Raw genomic sequence first — 12,877 nt, forward strand, 5'->3', positions numbered from 1 at the left:
CTATTAAATAGAAGAACTTGAACCTCACCTCGGTAGTCGGAGTCAATTACGCCAGCTCCTACTTCAACACCATATTTCCATGATAGCCCTGATCGTGAAGCTAAACGACCATAATAATCATAGGGAATTTCAATTCGAAGTCCAGTATGAATCAAATCTCACCCATATGGTTCAATTACTGTAGCATGACTTGCTGCTATATCAAGGCCTGCCGATACTTCAGTCTGTCTTTTGGGCAGTACTGCATGTTGAGAAATTTTATTCACAAGAATATGGGGTTCAGTTTGTGAGGAGTACCTTTCATCTTGATCAATAATTTGTTTTCCTTTTACTATATGATCGTCCAAATCCCCATATGCTTTATAATATTCTTCAGTCGTACCGTCAAAATAAGTAAAGGCTCCTGGCTGGGTTTCTATTAGAACTGCCAAAGTTTCATATACTTCTTCATCTTTATTATTATAATTTGGTTCTTCTGATGGCTGTGCAGCGGTATAGTTACTAAAGCTTAAGGATATACGTCCGTCCATCATTGTTTGACTATTCACTTCAGTTGGTTGCAATGATATTGAAATTTGGGTAGGTTTAATTACCCAATTGAGTCCTTGCAGACTCCTTGTTGAGAAACTTCGTCCTGGTAGGGTTGTTACTCCATGAGAGGTTAAATAATCCATCACACCCTGTATCTCATAGGCAAAGCCAACATTAGGAGTGTTAGAGAGTCTACCTACCAGTCCTCTGGTAATTAATAGATTGGCTTAACTATTTTGCCAGGCTTCGTATCCTCTTGTGAGGACAGAGATTTGGATATTTCGGTAGAAGTCACCAATAGTCATCATAATTTCTGGAATAACATAGATCATCTGGCTTCCGTGTGTAAGGTCGACTTCCATAGTTGCGAGTATGGCTTGATTTCCTTGCCATCTATTGTCTCTGAAAACAATAAGAGTCATCGTACCTTCTCTCTGTCGATGAAGTATTTGTACACATATCTAGAGGACTCCCAAGTGAATGTACTGCATTCCGCTTCGTCTTAGTTGATTGAAGCTTTCTTCTTGGATAAAGCTTCTATCTACTTGATGATTATCAGTTACAAGCATAGTTTCTTCGAATCTATGCACATATACTCAGTGGTGCGCATCATCTCTTCGGGAGTGATAAAGTACCTCAGCTGGTACTATTGAAGCTCGCTCTTACATGGATAAAGCTCGCTTCTGGTTCAATTTGTTGTTCTAAGGTATGCCTTGTAGAAGAACCACCAGTAAGCGTTTGCCCTATACGCCTTGCTGCTTGCTGGGCGTTATAGAGTCTTCGTTGGTTTCTTCTATAGCTCCTTATTTGGTCTTCAAATAAAGGGGTAGTGGCTACTTGCTGCTGCTCCGTTCTGGTGGCGGCCATACTCCTTTTAATTTCTCCTGTTCTTCTTTTAAGATTTTATACGGATCTTTGAACACTCGAAGCTTTCTAGCCTTTTCTTTAGGTTTAGATGAACCAAGAGATAGGTTTTGAAGCTTGGAAATAAAGTCTTGTGGTAAGGGAGGAGAATTTTGCTTTTGAAGAGTGGACTGAATTTCCTTTAGGGTTTCAGATATTTGAAAAGCAATTGGATTTGGGTATTATTTTGTTTAATAATGGTGGCAATTGCAGGAGTAATACCTTGGTAATCACTGGGTTTAGCAAAACCAACAGAAGGGGTTTCTATGGTATCAGAGCCTTACATATTCTTGTTGTTTGGGCTTGTTGGTATTATGCAACCTTGAGAAACAAAAGGATAGATCCTAACTTGGTAGCAGAAGGCGGAAGGCCGAAAGTAAGACCAACGGCACATCTATATGAGACTCTCAGGGAAGGAACTACCCTCGCCCGAGCTTCAGGAATCCCTATAAGTCCTGAAACCTTTTATGAATACTTTTGTTATTACAATAAACACTTCCTCCCAAGTTTTCTCTCACAGGCATGCTGTCTCTGATACATGTTCATGATCTTCAATGATTTTTTTGTTAAATCTGTGCAGGAATCTGCTAAGACAGTTCCTGAAAAGATAAAAAAAGCTGCAGTTGCCACTAAGAATGGTTCTTTTGCTGCTGTAACCAAAAAAGGGAAAGAAAGCAGCAGCTCTGAAAGTGATTCTGACGAGGATGAAGTGAGTTTCTACTGTGACATAGTTCTTAAGTCGTTTGAATTCAACCATTAATGCATTTACGCTAGTAGTCCTACACTTTCATTTAGAATAGACATGGTGGGTTCAGGAATTCTCGTCAATTGTCATCTAAGTGCAATTCAAATTTTTAAAGATTGCTCTTGAGTTAATTTTGACAACTATAATGTAGTGGGATTGTTGTCCTTTTTATTACTTAGGATTCTGTCTCATCTTTGAAAACCAAACGTGTTGCTGAGACTGTCAAAAAAGAGAGCAGCAGTAGTGGGGAAGATTGGGATGATAGTTCTGAAGAAAGTTCAGAAGATGAACCTTCAAAACAGCAACAAGCTAAGAAGGTAACTTAGACTTCCTATCTTTTCAGCCAAGTATGTTGTCAACAAGCTAAGAAAATCATGTATGCTGTTGAAAGTTATTGTAAGTGTTATCTTTTGTTTAACTGCTAGATTCTGTGTACAACTTTGCTGAGTTGAGTATGCACATTGTATTCCTTTCCTTTTTTGTTTTGGTTTTGTTTGATGCTTGAAGTCTGTGTATTCCATTTACATTCTTGTGGATCTTGATAACTTTTGTCCTTTAGGATTCCGTCCCATCTTCAAAAACTAAACCTGTTGCTAAGATTGTCAAAAAAAGAGAGTAGCAGTAGTGAGGAAGATGAGGATGATAGCTCTGAAGAAAGTTCAGATGATGAACCTTCAAAACAGCAACAAGCTAATAAGGTAACTCTATCTTTTGAGTCATGTATGTGGTTACAAAGCTAAGAAAATAATTCTAGCTTTCCTATTCTGTTAATTATATATTTTCAGTTATCTAAATTTTCACAACTTATCAAGTTGTGTCTCACATGGTTAATACTTTATTCTTATGTTGCTAGGCGATTCAAGCATCTAAAAAGAGCAATAGCTCTGACTCATCTGAGGAATCTTCTAATGAGGAAAGTGAAGATGAGGAGCCACTTAAGACTCCGAAGAAGGTATTTTTGAGTAGTAGATACATGCATGAGCATATATGCACTGCGCCCTTTGCTTAAATGTCAATTATGTGACTTTGTGTTTACTTATAGGGTATTAGAACTACCTATTAAATGGTTCACATAGGGAAATCTTAGAGCATTTGTGGGAAAGATGGCCTGATGATCAATACTGTGGAACTGTTTTGCGCATCCCAATGGTGAATGGTGCTTATATATGTTAGCAATGTATTCATATTTGGATTGCATGCATGATCTAGTATTATTGAACTTAGTTTGTGTTTTTGAGTAATCATTTTTTAAAGCAAAATTTTCTTTGCATCAAGGAAAATTAAACTAGGGAACCTCTCTTATAAAATTTTCTTCCTCGCCCTGTTCTTTCATGGTTCCCGTCCATCATAGGAAGCACAGCCTAGAGGGCTCATAGTTTTTTTTAACACTTCATTTGAAAAAAAAAAAATGTACGCTATAAATGTTTACTATTTTTGATAAATTCACCATTTTGCAGGGAAGAAGACCACTTTTGGCGACGATTAGAATCTTCGCTGAAGGTCAATTTTGCCTGGTTGTGGTGACTTGTATTTCAAAATGTATTTTGATTTTTATACCAGCGACATCTTCCAAGGAATATGATCATCATAATTTTAATTTAAAAGGTTAATAGAAGCACATTTTGGTAGACAGCAACCCAACAACCTTTGCATTCTAGTTGTAAATTGAAGTAAGACCTGCAATCTCCTGCCAAAGAATGATGTTACTGATAGGGAGGCGATGAGACTTGGAGGCTCCTCCTCGTCTTCCTCTTCTGCAGAAACTGCTGCAGTGATCGCTTCATCGACGGCCTTTGGTTCAGCAACAGCGACGGCACCACTGTCACCATTGCCATAGATGATGCTGTTGTGTTTGATCCGCAAGGGACTTGCAAACGTTCCAATGTATCACTGCTCTTGTTATCGTTGTTTTTGATTTCCACCTCCATCTCCTTTGCCATGCTTATAATAGCTCTTGCCTGCCAACGAATTGATCATACAACATTTAAGATCGCCAAAATATTTGAAAAAAAAAAAATAAACATAAAGAAAAGCTGTACTTGGATATCTGTAACATCACATATGCTAATCCTTCCATCGTAAAATATAGTGATGTTGCCGTCGTCCTCTTGCTTCAACTCTGGAGCTTTCCCTCTTCTCGAACTCCGGCGCTGGCCGATGGGGCTGAGGCACAACTCCGTGTCACAAACCTCCCCGTTCTCTTCTTCTTCCATTCAATTCGATTCGTAGTAGAAGATGAAGAAGAAATAGATGAAGCAGATTGATGCAATGCATGGTGGCTTTGTGATGTTACTGCTGCTTTTTATAATCGAGGAATCGAAGATTTGGCACGGACAACACGAGTTCTTCCTTTAAATTAACACGTGATTTGATTATCGAGATTCAAGTTTGGGATTTTTTTTCCTTTTCTAAAGAATAAGATCGTAAATTAGATGGAGGTCGTTTTCTTCACCGTTCGTAGGGTCCTCTCTGTTTTTCTTTTTCTTTTATTTTTCTTTCTCCGTTTCATTTTGATTTTGATTCGATGGAACGTATTTCTTCAATCATATTTTTATGGAGAAAAATGAAGTATTCTCTCTATGCAATGATCCATCTTTATTTTTTTTTTTTAATCTAAATATCTAGACTCCTTATGGATCGAAATAACAATTGTTTCTTGAAATTAATTAAGATGAAATAAATCACCAACAAGTCTCATGGCCACCACTAACTACTACTGCTGGATGCATGAGTGCTTCACATGCCATGCAAAACAAATCCAACATCTCATCACTACCAATTAATTCGGTTGATACATAAACCTTTTATCGATAGATATTTTTGATGGGAAAAATAAAAGTTTTGAATTAGTGCCATTTTAAAGCGTAAGAGCTCACATGCTTGACGGAGACATCCTTTGTGTAGTAGATAGCGCACGAGATTCATATGTTCGTGTATACCCCCCCATGTACATGTTTATGGACTCGTCTCTTTTATTTTCGTCCTTATTTTTCTTACCTTTATAGCTCTTTATCGACTTTATATGACAACCATTGACGATGACATTTAGAAGAAGAAGCTTGTCTCTTTAAACATGCCTCCACTAATCCTCCTTTCGTTTAGTTCCTCTCTATCCTTTACTTTCTTTCCTTCCTCTTAGTCTCCCATATATTTATAAACCACTATTAATTAATTCATAAACACAAAAATATAATAATGAATAATTTTTCAAATTTGCATATTGGATATCTTCATACATATAAACTTAAATTGTTTTAGGAAGAGTAATGTGTTTTGAATATAGATTAAAAAAATGTTCATAGTAGCCCGGCTACTAATGCATTAGTAGAACTCCTTAATATAAGGCTTTTAAAGAGGTTGTGAAATGCAAAAAAAAAAAATACTGAAAAAAAAAACTCTATCATTAGGGCATCTCATGGCCATGTCAAAAATATAAAAAACTATTATTCTTTTTACTATAAAAAAAATCTCTTTATAATTTTTTTTGCGAGACTTACATTATCAAATCATACATTTTTATTTCTAATAATCCCACTTACATAACTAATTTTGAAAGAAAAATGTAAGTTTCAAATTTTATTGCTCTTAAACTAAAAACTTCAAACTTACTCTTTTATCTCAAAATTAATGTAATATGCATGAAGTCATACAACTATATATGTTATGAATTAGACCAAAAAAAATTGCTTAGAGCTTAATTCATTGGAGATGTTTAAATAAGTTTTTATAATATTGATGTGGCTTATTGGAACCATAAAAAATAGAGAGCTCTAACCAGTGACGGATCCAAATAAAAAAAAAAGAAAAGGGTGCTCAAAGAAAGGAGCTAGAGTTTGTCTTCCTTATCGCTGCCCATCAGACTGCAGCATACTGGTGGAATTTTCCGGGAGCAAGAAGGTGCTGAAGCACACCCCCGCTCCCCCATAGATCCACCACTGGCTCTAACGATTATGGTTAAACCTCTAAATGAGATTTTTTGTAATTTTCAATATGTCATATCAATGTCACATCGATAATATAAAAATCTATTATTTTCTCCATAATAAAAAAATATCTATACAATTTTTGCTGTGAGGTCTACGTTACAAATCACATATCTTTATTTATTAATTTTTTTTTTTATATCTCTATATAATTTTCATTTAATATTTGAATTAATTATGATATTTAATTTATTTATAATTTTAATTAAGATATTAATGAATTAATGATTTTTAATTTAATTAAATTCATAATTTTTATTTAATATTTAATTAAATTATGAATTTTAATTTAATTATAATTATTTGTATTTTTTTTTACCTTATTGAATGTATTTATTTTTAGAATAATAATTTACTAACAATTTTATTGAAAATTTATATTTATATAAAAGAAAGAATTATTAGTGACAATTCATGAAATAAAATTAACTTCATTGCTAAAATAATTCACAGATAATATAATTTATTTTTAAATTGTTTTGAAAGGGTTAAATATGCAACATTATTTTATCTCCAAGAAAAAAAAGATAGGTTTGATTTTTTTCACAAGGGCTCTTAAACTAAAAACTTCAAATCTCACCTTCACAATAATTAATTTTTTTTTTGTTAATTTTTTTTTTTATTTTACATACCTAATAAAAATATGACATTGGAGATGCCATAAATCTCACGTGGGTAGAATTCAGAGTTGTCGGGGTTCTTTTGGCAACCATTAAAGCCTAACGTTCGAACTATAAATCCTATCTAATTTTGGGCCAAGCCAATTTCTTAATAAATTTATTTTGGACTTTTATTAAATTATTTATTATTAGAGTGTTGGTGCAACATCCCTCAGGTCAAGGTTGACCTAGTTGACCAAGCTTGAGTCTTGGTTTGGGTTTCGATGTTTGACAATGCAAGGTTGATTGAAGAAGAGTCAAGTAGGTCAAGGATGACCGGATACTTGACTGAGAAGTCCTAACTGGGATGTTAGGCAGGAGGAAAATCCTGGTGAGTGAAGCCAGGTGAAAGACCTAGTGAGTGAAGCTAGGCAATTGGGAAGTCCTAGTGAGTGAAGCCAGGTGAAAGACCTAGTGAGTGAAGCTAGGCAATTGGGAAAGTCCTGGTGAGTGAAGTCAGGCAAGAGAAATCCAGAAGGGTCAAGGTTGACCAGACATCTGGTGAGAGTCCAAGTAGGTCAAAGGGATTGACCGGATACTTGGCACGATAAAGAAAAGTCCAAGTAGGTCAGAGGGACTGACCGGATACTTGGCAAGAAGAGAAAAATCCAAGTGGGTCAAAGGGATTGACCAGACACTTGGTGAGAGAGTCCTAGCCGGTCAAGGGTGACCGGATGCTAGGTCTTATGTACCAACAAGTCATGGTTGACTAGATGTTGGTTTAGGGGGCTTTGGACTTGGTTTTGGGCAAAAACCAAGGTTTGGATTGATCCGTGGATTGATCCAGCAGGTTTGGATCGATCCGTGGATCGATCCAGCAGATCTGGATCGATCAGTGGATCGATCCAGAAGATTTGGATCGATCCGCCGATCGATCCGGTGAATCCCCGCGAACAGAACCCCTCTGGATCGATCCGTGGATCGATCCAGAGGTCCCAATCGATCAGTGGATCGATTGGGACGCTGCTGCTTCGCGCGATAAGCGCTGGATCGATCCGTGGATCAATCCAGGCATGTTTCCAGAGCACAGAGGCGCTCTGGATCGAGCCGTGGATCGATCCAAAGCCTCCCCGATCGATTGGGAGCAATCCAATCGATTGGGATTCGACCGTTGGCGTCGTTTATAGCTGTTGGCGTGCGATTCCTTCGGCAGAACTTCACCGTTTCATCTCAGATCTTCGCCAGCTCCTCCACAGCACTCTCAAAGCTCGTGATCGCCAGTTCTTGAAGGTTCTTGGAAGCTCTCCGAGTCAAGAGGCGGATCAAAGGCAAGAAGAGAAGCTAGGGTAAGGGTTTTCTGCATTCATTGTAAGCTTTGTGCTTGTATTTTGTTTCCCTTTCCTTCTTCTTGTACCGAGAGTCTTGTAGGGCTTCTCCGCCCTCGGTAGTTACCGAAAAGGAGTGTTTCATAGTGGAGGGTGCGTGCGTGGTGTGGATCCTTGGATTAGTCACCTCCTTTGGAGGTGGATACCAAGTAAAATCCTAGTGTTAGCATTGTTGTAGTTTGTTTCTTTGTATTCCGCTGTGCATCACTTTGAAGAAACAAGCAACGAAGCACGACGAGCACACGCGAAGCTATTCACCCCCCCCCCCCTCTAGCTACTTTTCGGTCCTAACAAGTGGTATCAGAGCAAGGCCGCTCTTCACCGGAATCATCGCCGGAAGGGTCAAGCGTAACAAGAAAAGCTAGAGGGTGAAGAAGTTGAAGCAAATTCTTCAAGTTCAAGACTTTATCAAGCTCAACTTCAAGATGCAATTTCAAGATGGACTTGGGTTTGACACAAGGGTGGCTCCACCATACACTTCTACGAGCTTCGATTCTTGGAAATCAAGAATCGAAAATTTTCTTATGATGGAGATAGAGCAATGGTTTGCTCTAATGGAAGGCTTCGAGGCTCCAAGAAATTCAAAGGGCAAAGTTCTCAAGAAGAGCAAGTGGAGCCAAGAGCAAGTTCAAAGATGCGAGGCAAATGACAAAGTGACCAAGCTTTTGGTCAATCTATTGCCAAGCACCATCCTTTACAAAATTGGAGAATTTGAAGATGCAAAGGAACTATGGAGCAAATTGGCCAAGCTTCATGAAGAGATCCCCTCCACTGTACAAGATCATGAAGAATCTAGAGAGGGTGATTCTTTGGAGCAAGACCAAAAGGAGGACTCCAAGGTTGAGAGATGCTCAACCTCCGAAGAAGAGGAAATCCAAGAAGCTTCATCCTCAAGGGAATGCATCGAAGGGAACAAGGAGGGAGCATACTCCTTGTTTCATGTTCAAGATGATGAAGCCTCCACCTCTAGGATTGAGGGGGAGCAATCCTTGGTGACGCCGGATCAAGAAGAAGGAGAAGCTTCTACATCCGGGTCAAGTGAAGAAGAAGAAGTTGGTGCCACCTCCGAAATTCAAGAAATATCAAATGGAGGAGCAAGTGCCATCCCTACACAAGAAGGTATAAATGTTTTAATTAAAAATAAAAATCATATAATATGTTTTGAGTGTAGGGAAAGTGGGCACTACAAGAGCAAATGCCCTAAATTGGCCAAGAAGAAGGGCCAAGTGGCACAAAAGGGCAAGAGAAGCCCAAGGAGACCATCCCCGGAACAAAGAAGAGCAAGGAGCACATCGTGTGCTTCTCTTGCAATCAAAAGGGGCATTACCGAAGTCAATGCCCTAAGAGGAAGAAGGTGGTCAAGGCTCATGGAGGAAGCTCTAGTCAAGGGGGAGCCTCGAAGGTAAAGAAAAAGGTAACATTTATTGAGCCTACTCCTTTACATTATGGTAAAAAGCATGATAGTTCAAATTTATATCATTTTAATGCTATTTACCATGAAAATAGAAAGCATGATAGCGTTAAAGAAAAACATATAGCTTTTCATGCTAAAACTACTACACCTAAGGCTAGGATTGTAGGTAAAAATCTAGGCGAAAACTCTAAGGATTTTAGATACAAGTCTAGAAACAAAAATGCTCATGGGTCAAATACTAAGGACTTAGTGAGAGAAAATCAAGTCTTGAGGTCAAGACTTGATAAAATGGAAAAGACCCTAAAAAGTATGGAAAATATCCTAAAAGGGCAAAATGAGCATAGCCTAGGTCTGGGAGCACATAGGTCATCTAATGGCCATAGAGGTTTGGGATACAAACTCAAGGCTAAGAAGGATGTGCCCTCTTACCATAGGGTTCCATATAGTTATGGAACAAACCCTAGGTCTCGTGGTCAAGTCAAAAATACTAGAGAAGTCAACCCTAAGAGTATTTTTGCAACAAATGTGACTAAGACTTCTAAGAAGTCAAAGAAGGTCACAAAGAAGGTCACAAGGGAAGAAATCCCTAGAGTTGACCTAGAAAAAGTGACCAAGGCTTCTAAGAAGCAAAACAAGGTCACTAGGAAGGTATCTAGGGAGGTTATCCCTAGTGAATATCTAGAGCATACAAGGAGCACCAATAGGTTTTGGGTTCCTAGGAGCATCTTCTCTACCCCATAGATGGGTTAGAGAGTGTCAACTCCGATTAGAAGGGTAGTTAACCCAACTTTGAGGAAATTGACACTCAAGGAGCATTTTCAAGGTTGTGTTAACCTTTGAAAATGAAATGGAATTATTATTTACTCCTTGAAAGAGTAAAATGTGCCTAATGGTGGAAGAATTGATTTTAATCTTAAATGGCACATATTGGGAAATTCATAAGAACTATCAAGTTGGGATTTTGGTATGTTCTTAGGTAATTTAAGGCAATCCGAGCCTTAATTTAAAAGTGCTACTCTTGTGGAAAAATGGAATATGCCAACATTTGAGGAATATGCTTAATTTTAATTGGCATAAATTAATCAAGGGAATTAGAAATGCAAACTTAGGCTTTGGCATTTTCTTGAAGCACTTTAGGGCAATCTAGGTTTAAGTTGTAAGTTTAGCTAAGGTTTTAAGGATACTTAGATAGTTAATCTAGGTATATTTTATTAATGCTAAATCTTGCCATGATTGTTTGCCCATCATATGCCATGACATCAAGTTTATTTGTGCATTCATGACTTATTATGAAAATACAAAAATACCATGTCATGTCATACATACATCATGTAATTATAGGAATCTTTCTTTTGAAAGTTATTTCATTTTGATGTATGCCATAGCATAATCATGCATTAAGTTTAATTCCTTGTAATTAAGGACAAATGGCATTTAACAACACTTATTAACAAGTGACATCCTGGGTGGATGTCTAATATCTCTAAAATGCCTAGATAGATATGCATGATCCCTAGAATAGGGCAAAACCAAATTTTACATCTCACAAAGACCTATAAGATGACTTGTATGTGTTTTGTCCACAATAGAAACAAGTGAGATGTTAGGATGATGAACAAAACTCAACATGTTGATTTAGTGCATTCTTTTGAGTTTTAGGTTCATCAAAACACATAGTTATGTGTATTCCCATCATTGGGAAAGCTAATGTACAAGTCATGTGCATTAAGCCCAAGGAATGTGATGGGATATTGGTTTTGAAAATTGTTTTAAAAGACTTTTGGAAAACCTTGGTGAAGGCTATCTTTTGATAGTAATCACCATTGAATAGTTAGACACAAACATGAAGAAAACGCTAAAGTTTTAGCAAGTTTTCAAGCTTGTGTCAATCTTTGAAGATATGATATATTTTCATAGAAAACTATTTTTCCATGATAAAGTATGCCCTAAATAATGTCTACACGAAATTTCATGATTTTTGGATTTTTGTAGAATTTTCTAGGGGTTTCTGAAGTTGGCTGAATTTGAAATTCAGCAACTATCAGTGGATCAATTGGTGTGTCTGAATCGATCAGTGGATCGATTCAGAAGGCAATTCTAGCGAGCAGAAGCTCGCTGGATCGATCAGCCGATCGATCCAAGAAGACTGAATCGATCGGTGGATCGATTCAGCAGGGTTCAATCGATTGGAACCCAACTCCAATCGATCGAAGATGCTGATTTTGGCTGGGAAAGCTTATTTTCAGCATTTTGACCCTATTTTAGTCTAGGTAACCATTCCGAACCCCTGAAAATACATTTGTATACATAAAAAGGGTGTTTTCGTGTGGAAAACAAGGATGGATTGGTTAAGGAAGGCTAAGTTGAAGTTTAGGTTGAGGTTTGTTTCAAATTTTGAATATTTGAACCTCAAAACTTCTAAAATTGGGTTTCCTAAAGTTTTGGGGATTCCAAGTCATTGTTGGTGCAATGACAGAAGTTACCACCATGTCTTTAAGGGGAGGGACTCTTTAAAGACATGAAAATTATTTTTCATGAACCTTGGAAGGTGGTCAACCTTCCGTTAAGAACATGCTCAAGGTTGAGCGTTTGAACTTTAATGGGGAGTGGATATCCTCATTGTTCAAATGGCTTCAAGTGGTTGACAATGCCCAAGGTTGGGTATTTGTCTACATTGAAGGAAAAGTGAAGGATAAATGAAGGGTATGAGACCTTCATTATAGTGTTGATCACAACGAGTGATGTTGTGAACAACGATGAGCAACTCTTCAGGGGGAGAGTTTTTTTTCAACAATGGATTTGTTGAAGTATACCCAAAATTGAGGCACGGGTTGATGTGTGCTCAAAGATGGTTTGATGTGTGCCAATAGGGGGAGAATGAAAGGGAGTAAGTTAGGCTTTCATTACCTAGAGGGAGTTTGCCTTCTTAGGGGGAGAATGAAGGGCTTAACTTATGTATTCATTACCTAGTGGCATTAAGAAGGTTTAGGCTATGGGATTAGCCTAACTTACATGTGGTATTGTAAGTGATAGTGTTGGTATTGTCAAACATCAAAAAGGGGGAGATTGTTGGTGCAACATCCCTCAGGTCAAGGTTGACCTAGTTGACCAAGCTTGAGTCTTGGTTTGGGTTTCGATGTTTGACAATGCAAGGTTGATTGAAGAAGAGTCAAGTAGGTCAAGGATGACCGGATACTTGACTGGGAAGTCCTAACTGGGATGTTAGGCAGGAGGAAAATCCTGGTGAGTGAAGCCAGGTGAAAGACCTAGTGAGTGAAGCTAGGCAATTGGGAAGTCCTAGTGAGTGAAGCCAGGTG

At 37.8% G+C, this 12,877-nt stretch overlaps 2 protein-coding genes across 2 annotated transcripts; one reads left to right on the forward strand and one right to left on the reverse strand.

Moving 5' to 3' along the window:
- Window positions 1-2,356: 2,356 nt before the first annotated feature.
- Window positions 2,357-3,665, forward strand: LOC121995168. The gene is made up of 5 exons (XM_042548982.1): window positions 2,357-2,496; window positions 2,739-2,877; window positions 3,033-3,131; window positions 3,230-3,335; window positions 3,637-3,665. The coding sequence occupies exons 1-5, from the start codon at window positions 2,438-2,440 to the stop codon at window positions 3,663-3,665; spliced, it is 432 nt and encodes a 143-aa protein (XP_042404916.1). The 5' UTR covers window positions 2,357-2,437.
- Window positions 3,666-3,741: 76 nt separating this feature from the next.
- LOC121994317 (protein TIFY 5A-like) lies at window positions 3,742-4,447 on the reverse strand. The gene is made up of 2 exons (XM_042548393.1): window positions 4,219-4,447; window positions 3,742-4,137 (listed from the first exon to the last, which is right to left on the reverse strand). The coding sequence occupies exons 1-2, from the start codon at window positions 4,390-4,392 to the stop codon at window positions 3,883-3,885; spliced, it is 429 nt and encodes a 142-aa protein (XP_042404327.1). The 5' UTR covers window positions 4,393-4,447; the 3' UTR covers window positions 3,742-3,882.
- Window positions 4,448-12,877: the final 8,430 nt, after the last annotated feature.

Source organism: Zingiber officinale, chromosome 6A (assembly GCF_018446385.1).
Source record: "Zingiber officinale cultivar Zhangliang chromosome 6A, Zo_v1.1, whole genome shotgun sequence".
NCBI lineage: Eukaryota > Viridiplantae > Streptophyta > Magnoliopsida > Zingiberales > Zingiberaceae > Zingiber > Zingiber officinale.

What these genes read in the sequence shown, in the direction of transcription:
- LOC121995168 (XM_042548982.1), top strand. Translation starts at nt 2,438, where the DNA reads ATGATAGTTCTGAAGAAAGTTCAGAAGATGAACCTTCAAAACAGCAAC. An exon ending in CACTTAAGACTCCGAAGAAG is followed by an intron (nt 3,132 to 3,229) that starts GTATTTTTGAGT and finishes ATAGGGTATTAG; the next exon opens with AACTACCTATTAAATGGTTC. An exon ending in GCGCATCCCAATGGTGAATG is followed by an intron (nt 3,336 to 3,636) that starts GTGCTTATATAT and finishes ACCATTTTGCAG; the next exon opens with GGAAGAAGACCACTTTTGGC.
- LOC121994317 (XM_042548393.1), bottom strand. Translation starts at nt 4,392, where the DNA reads ATGGAAGAAGAAGAGAACGGGGAGGTTTGTGACACGGAGTTGTGCCTC. An exon ending in GTGATGTTACAGATATCCAA is followed by an intron (nt 4,138 to 4,218) that starts GTACAGCTTTTC and finishes ATTCGTTGGCAG; the next exon opens with GCAAGAGCTATTATAAGCAT.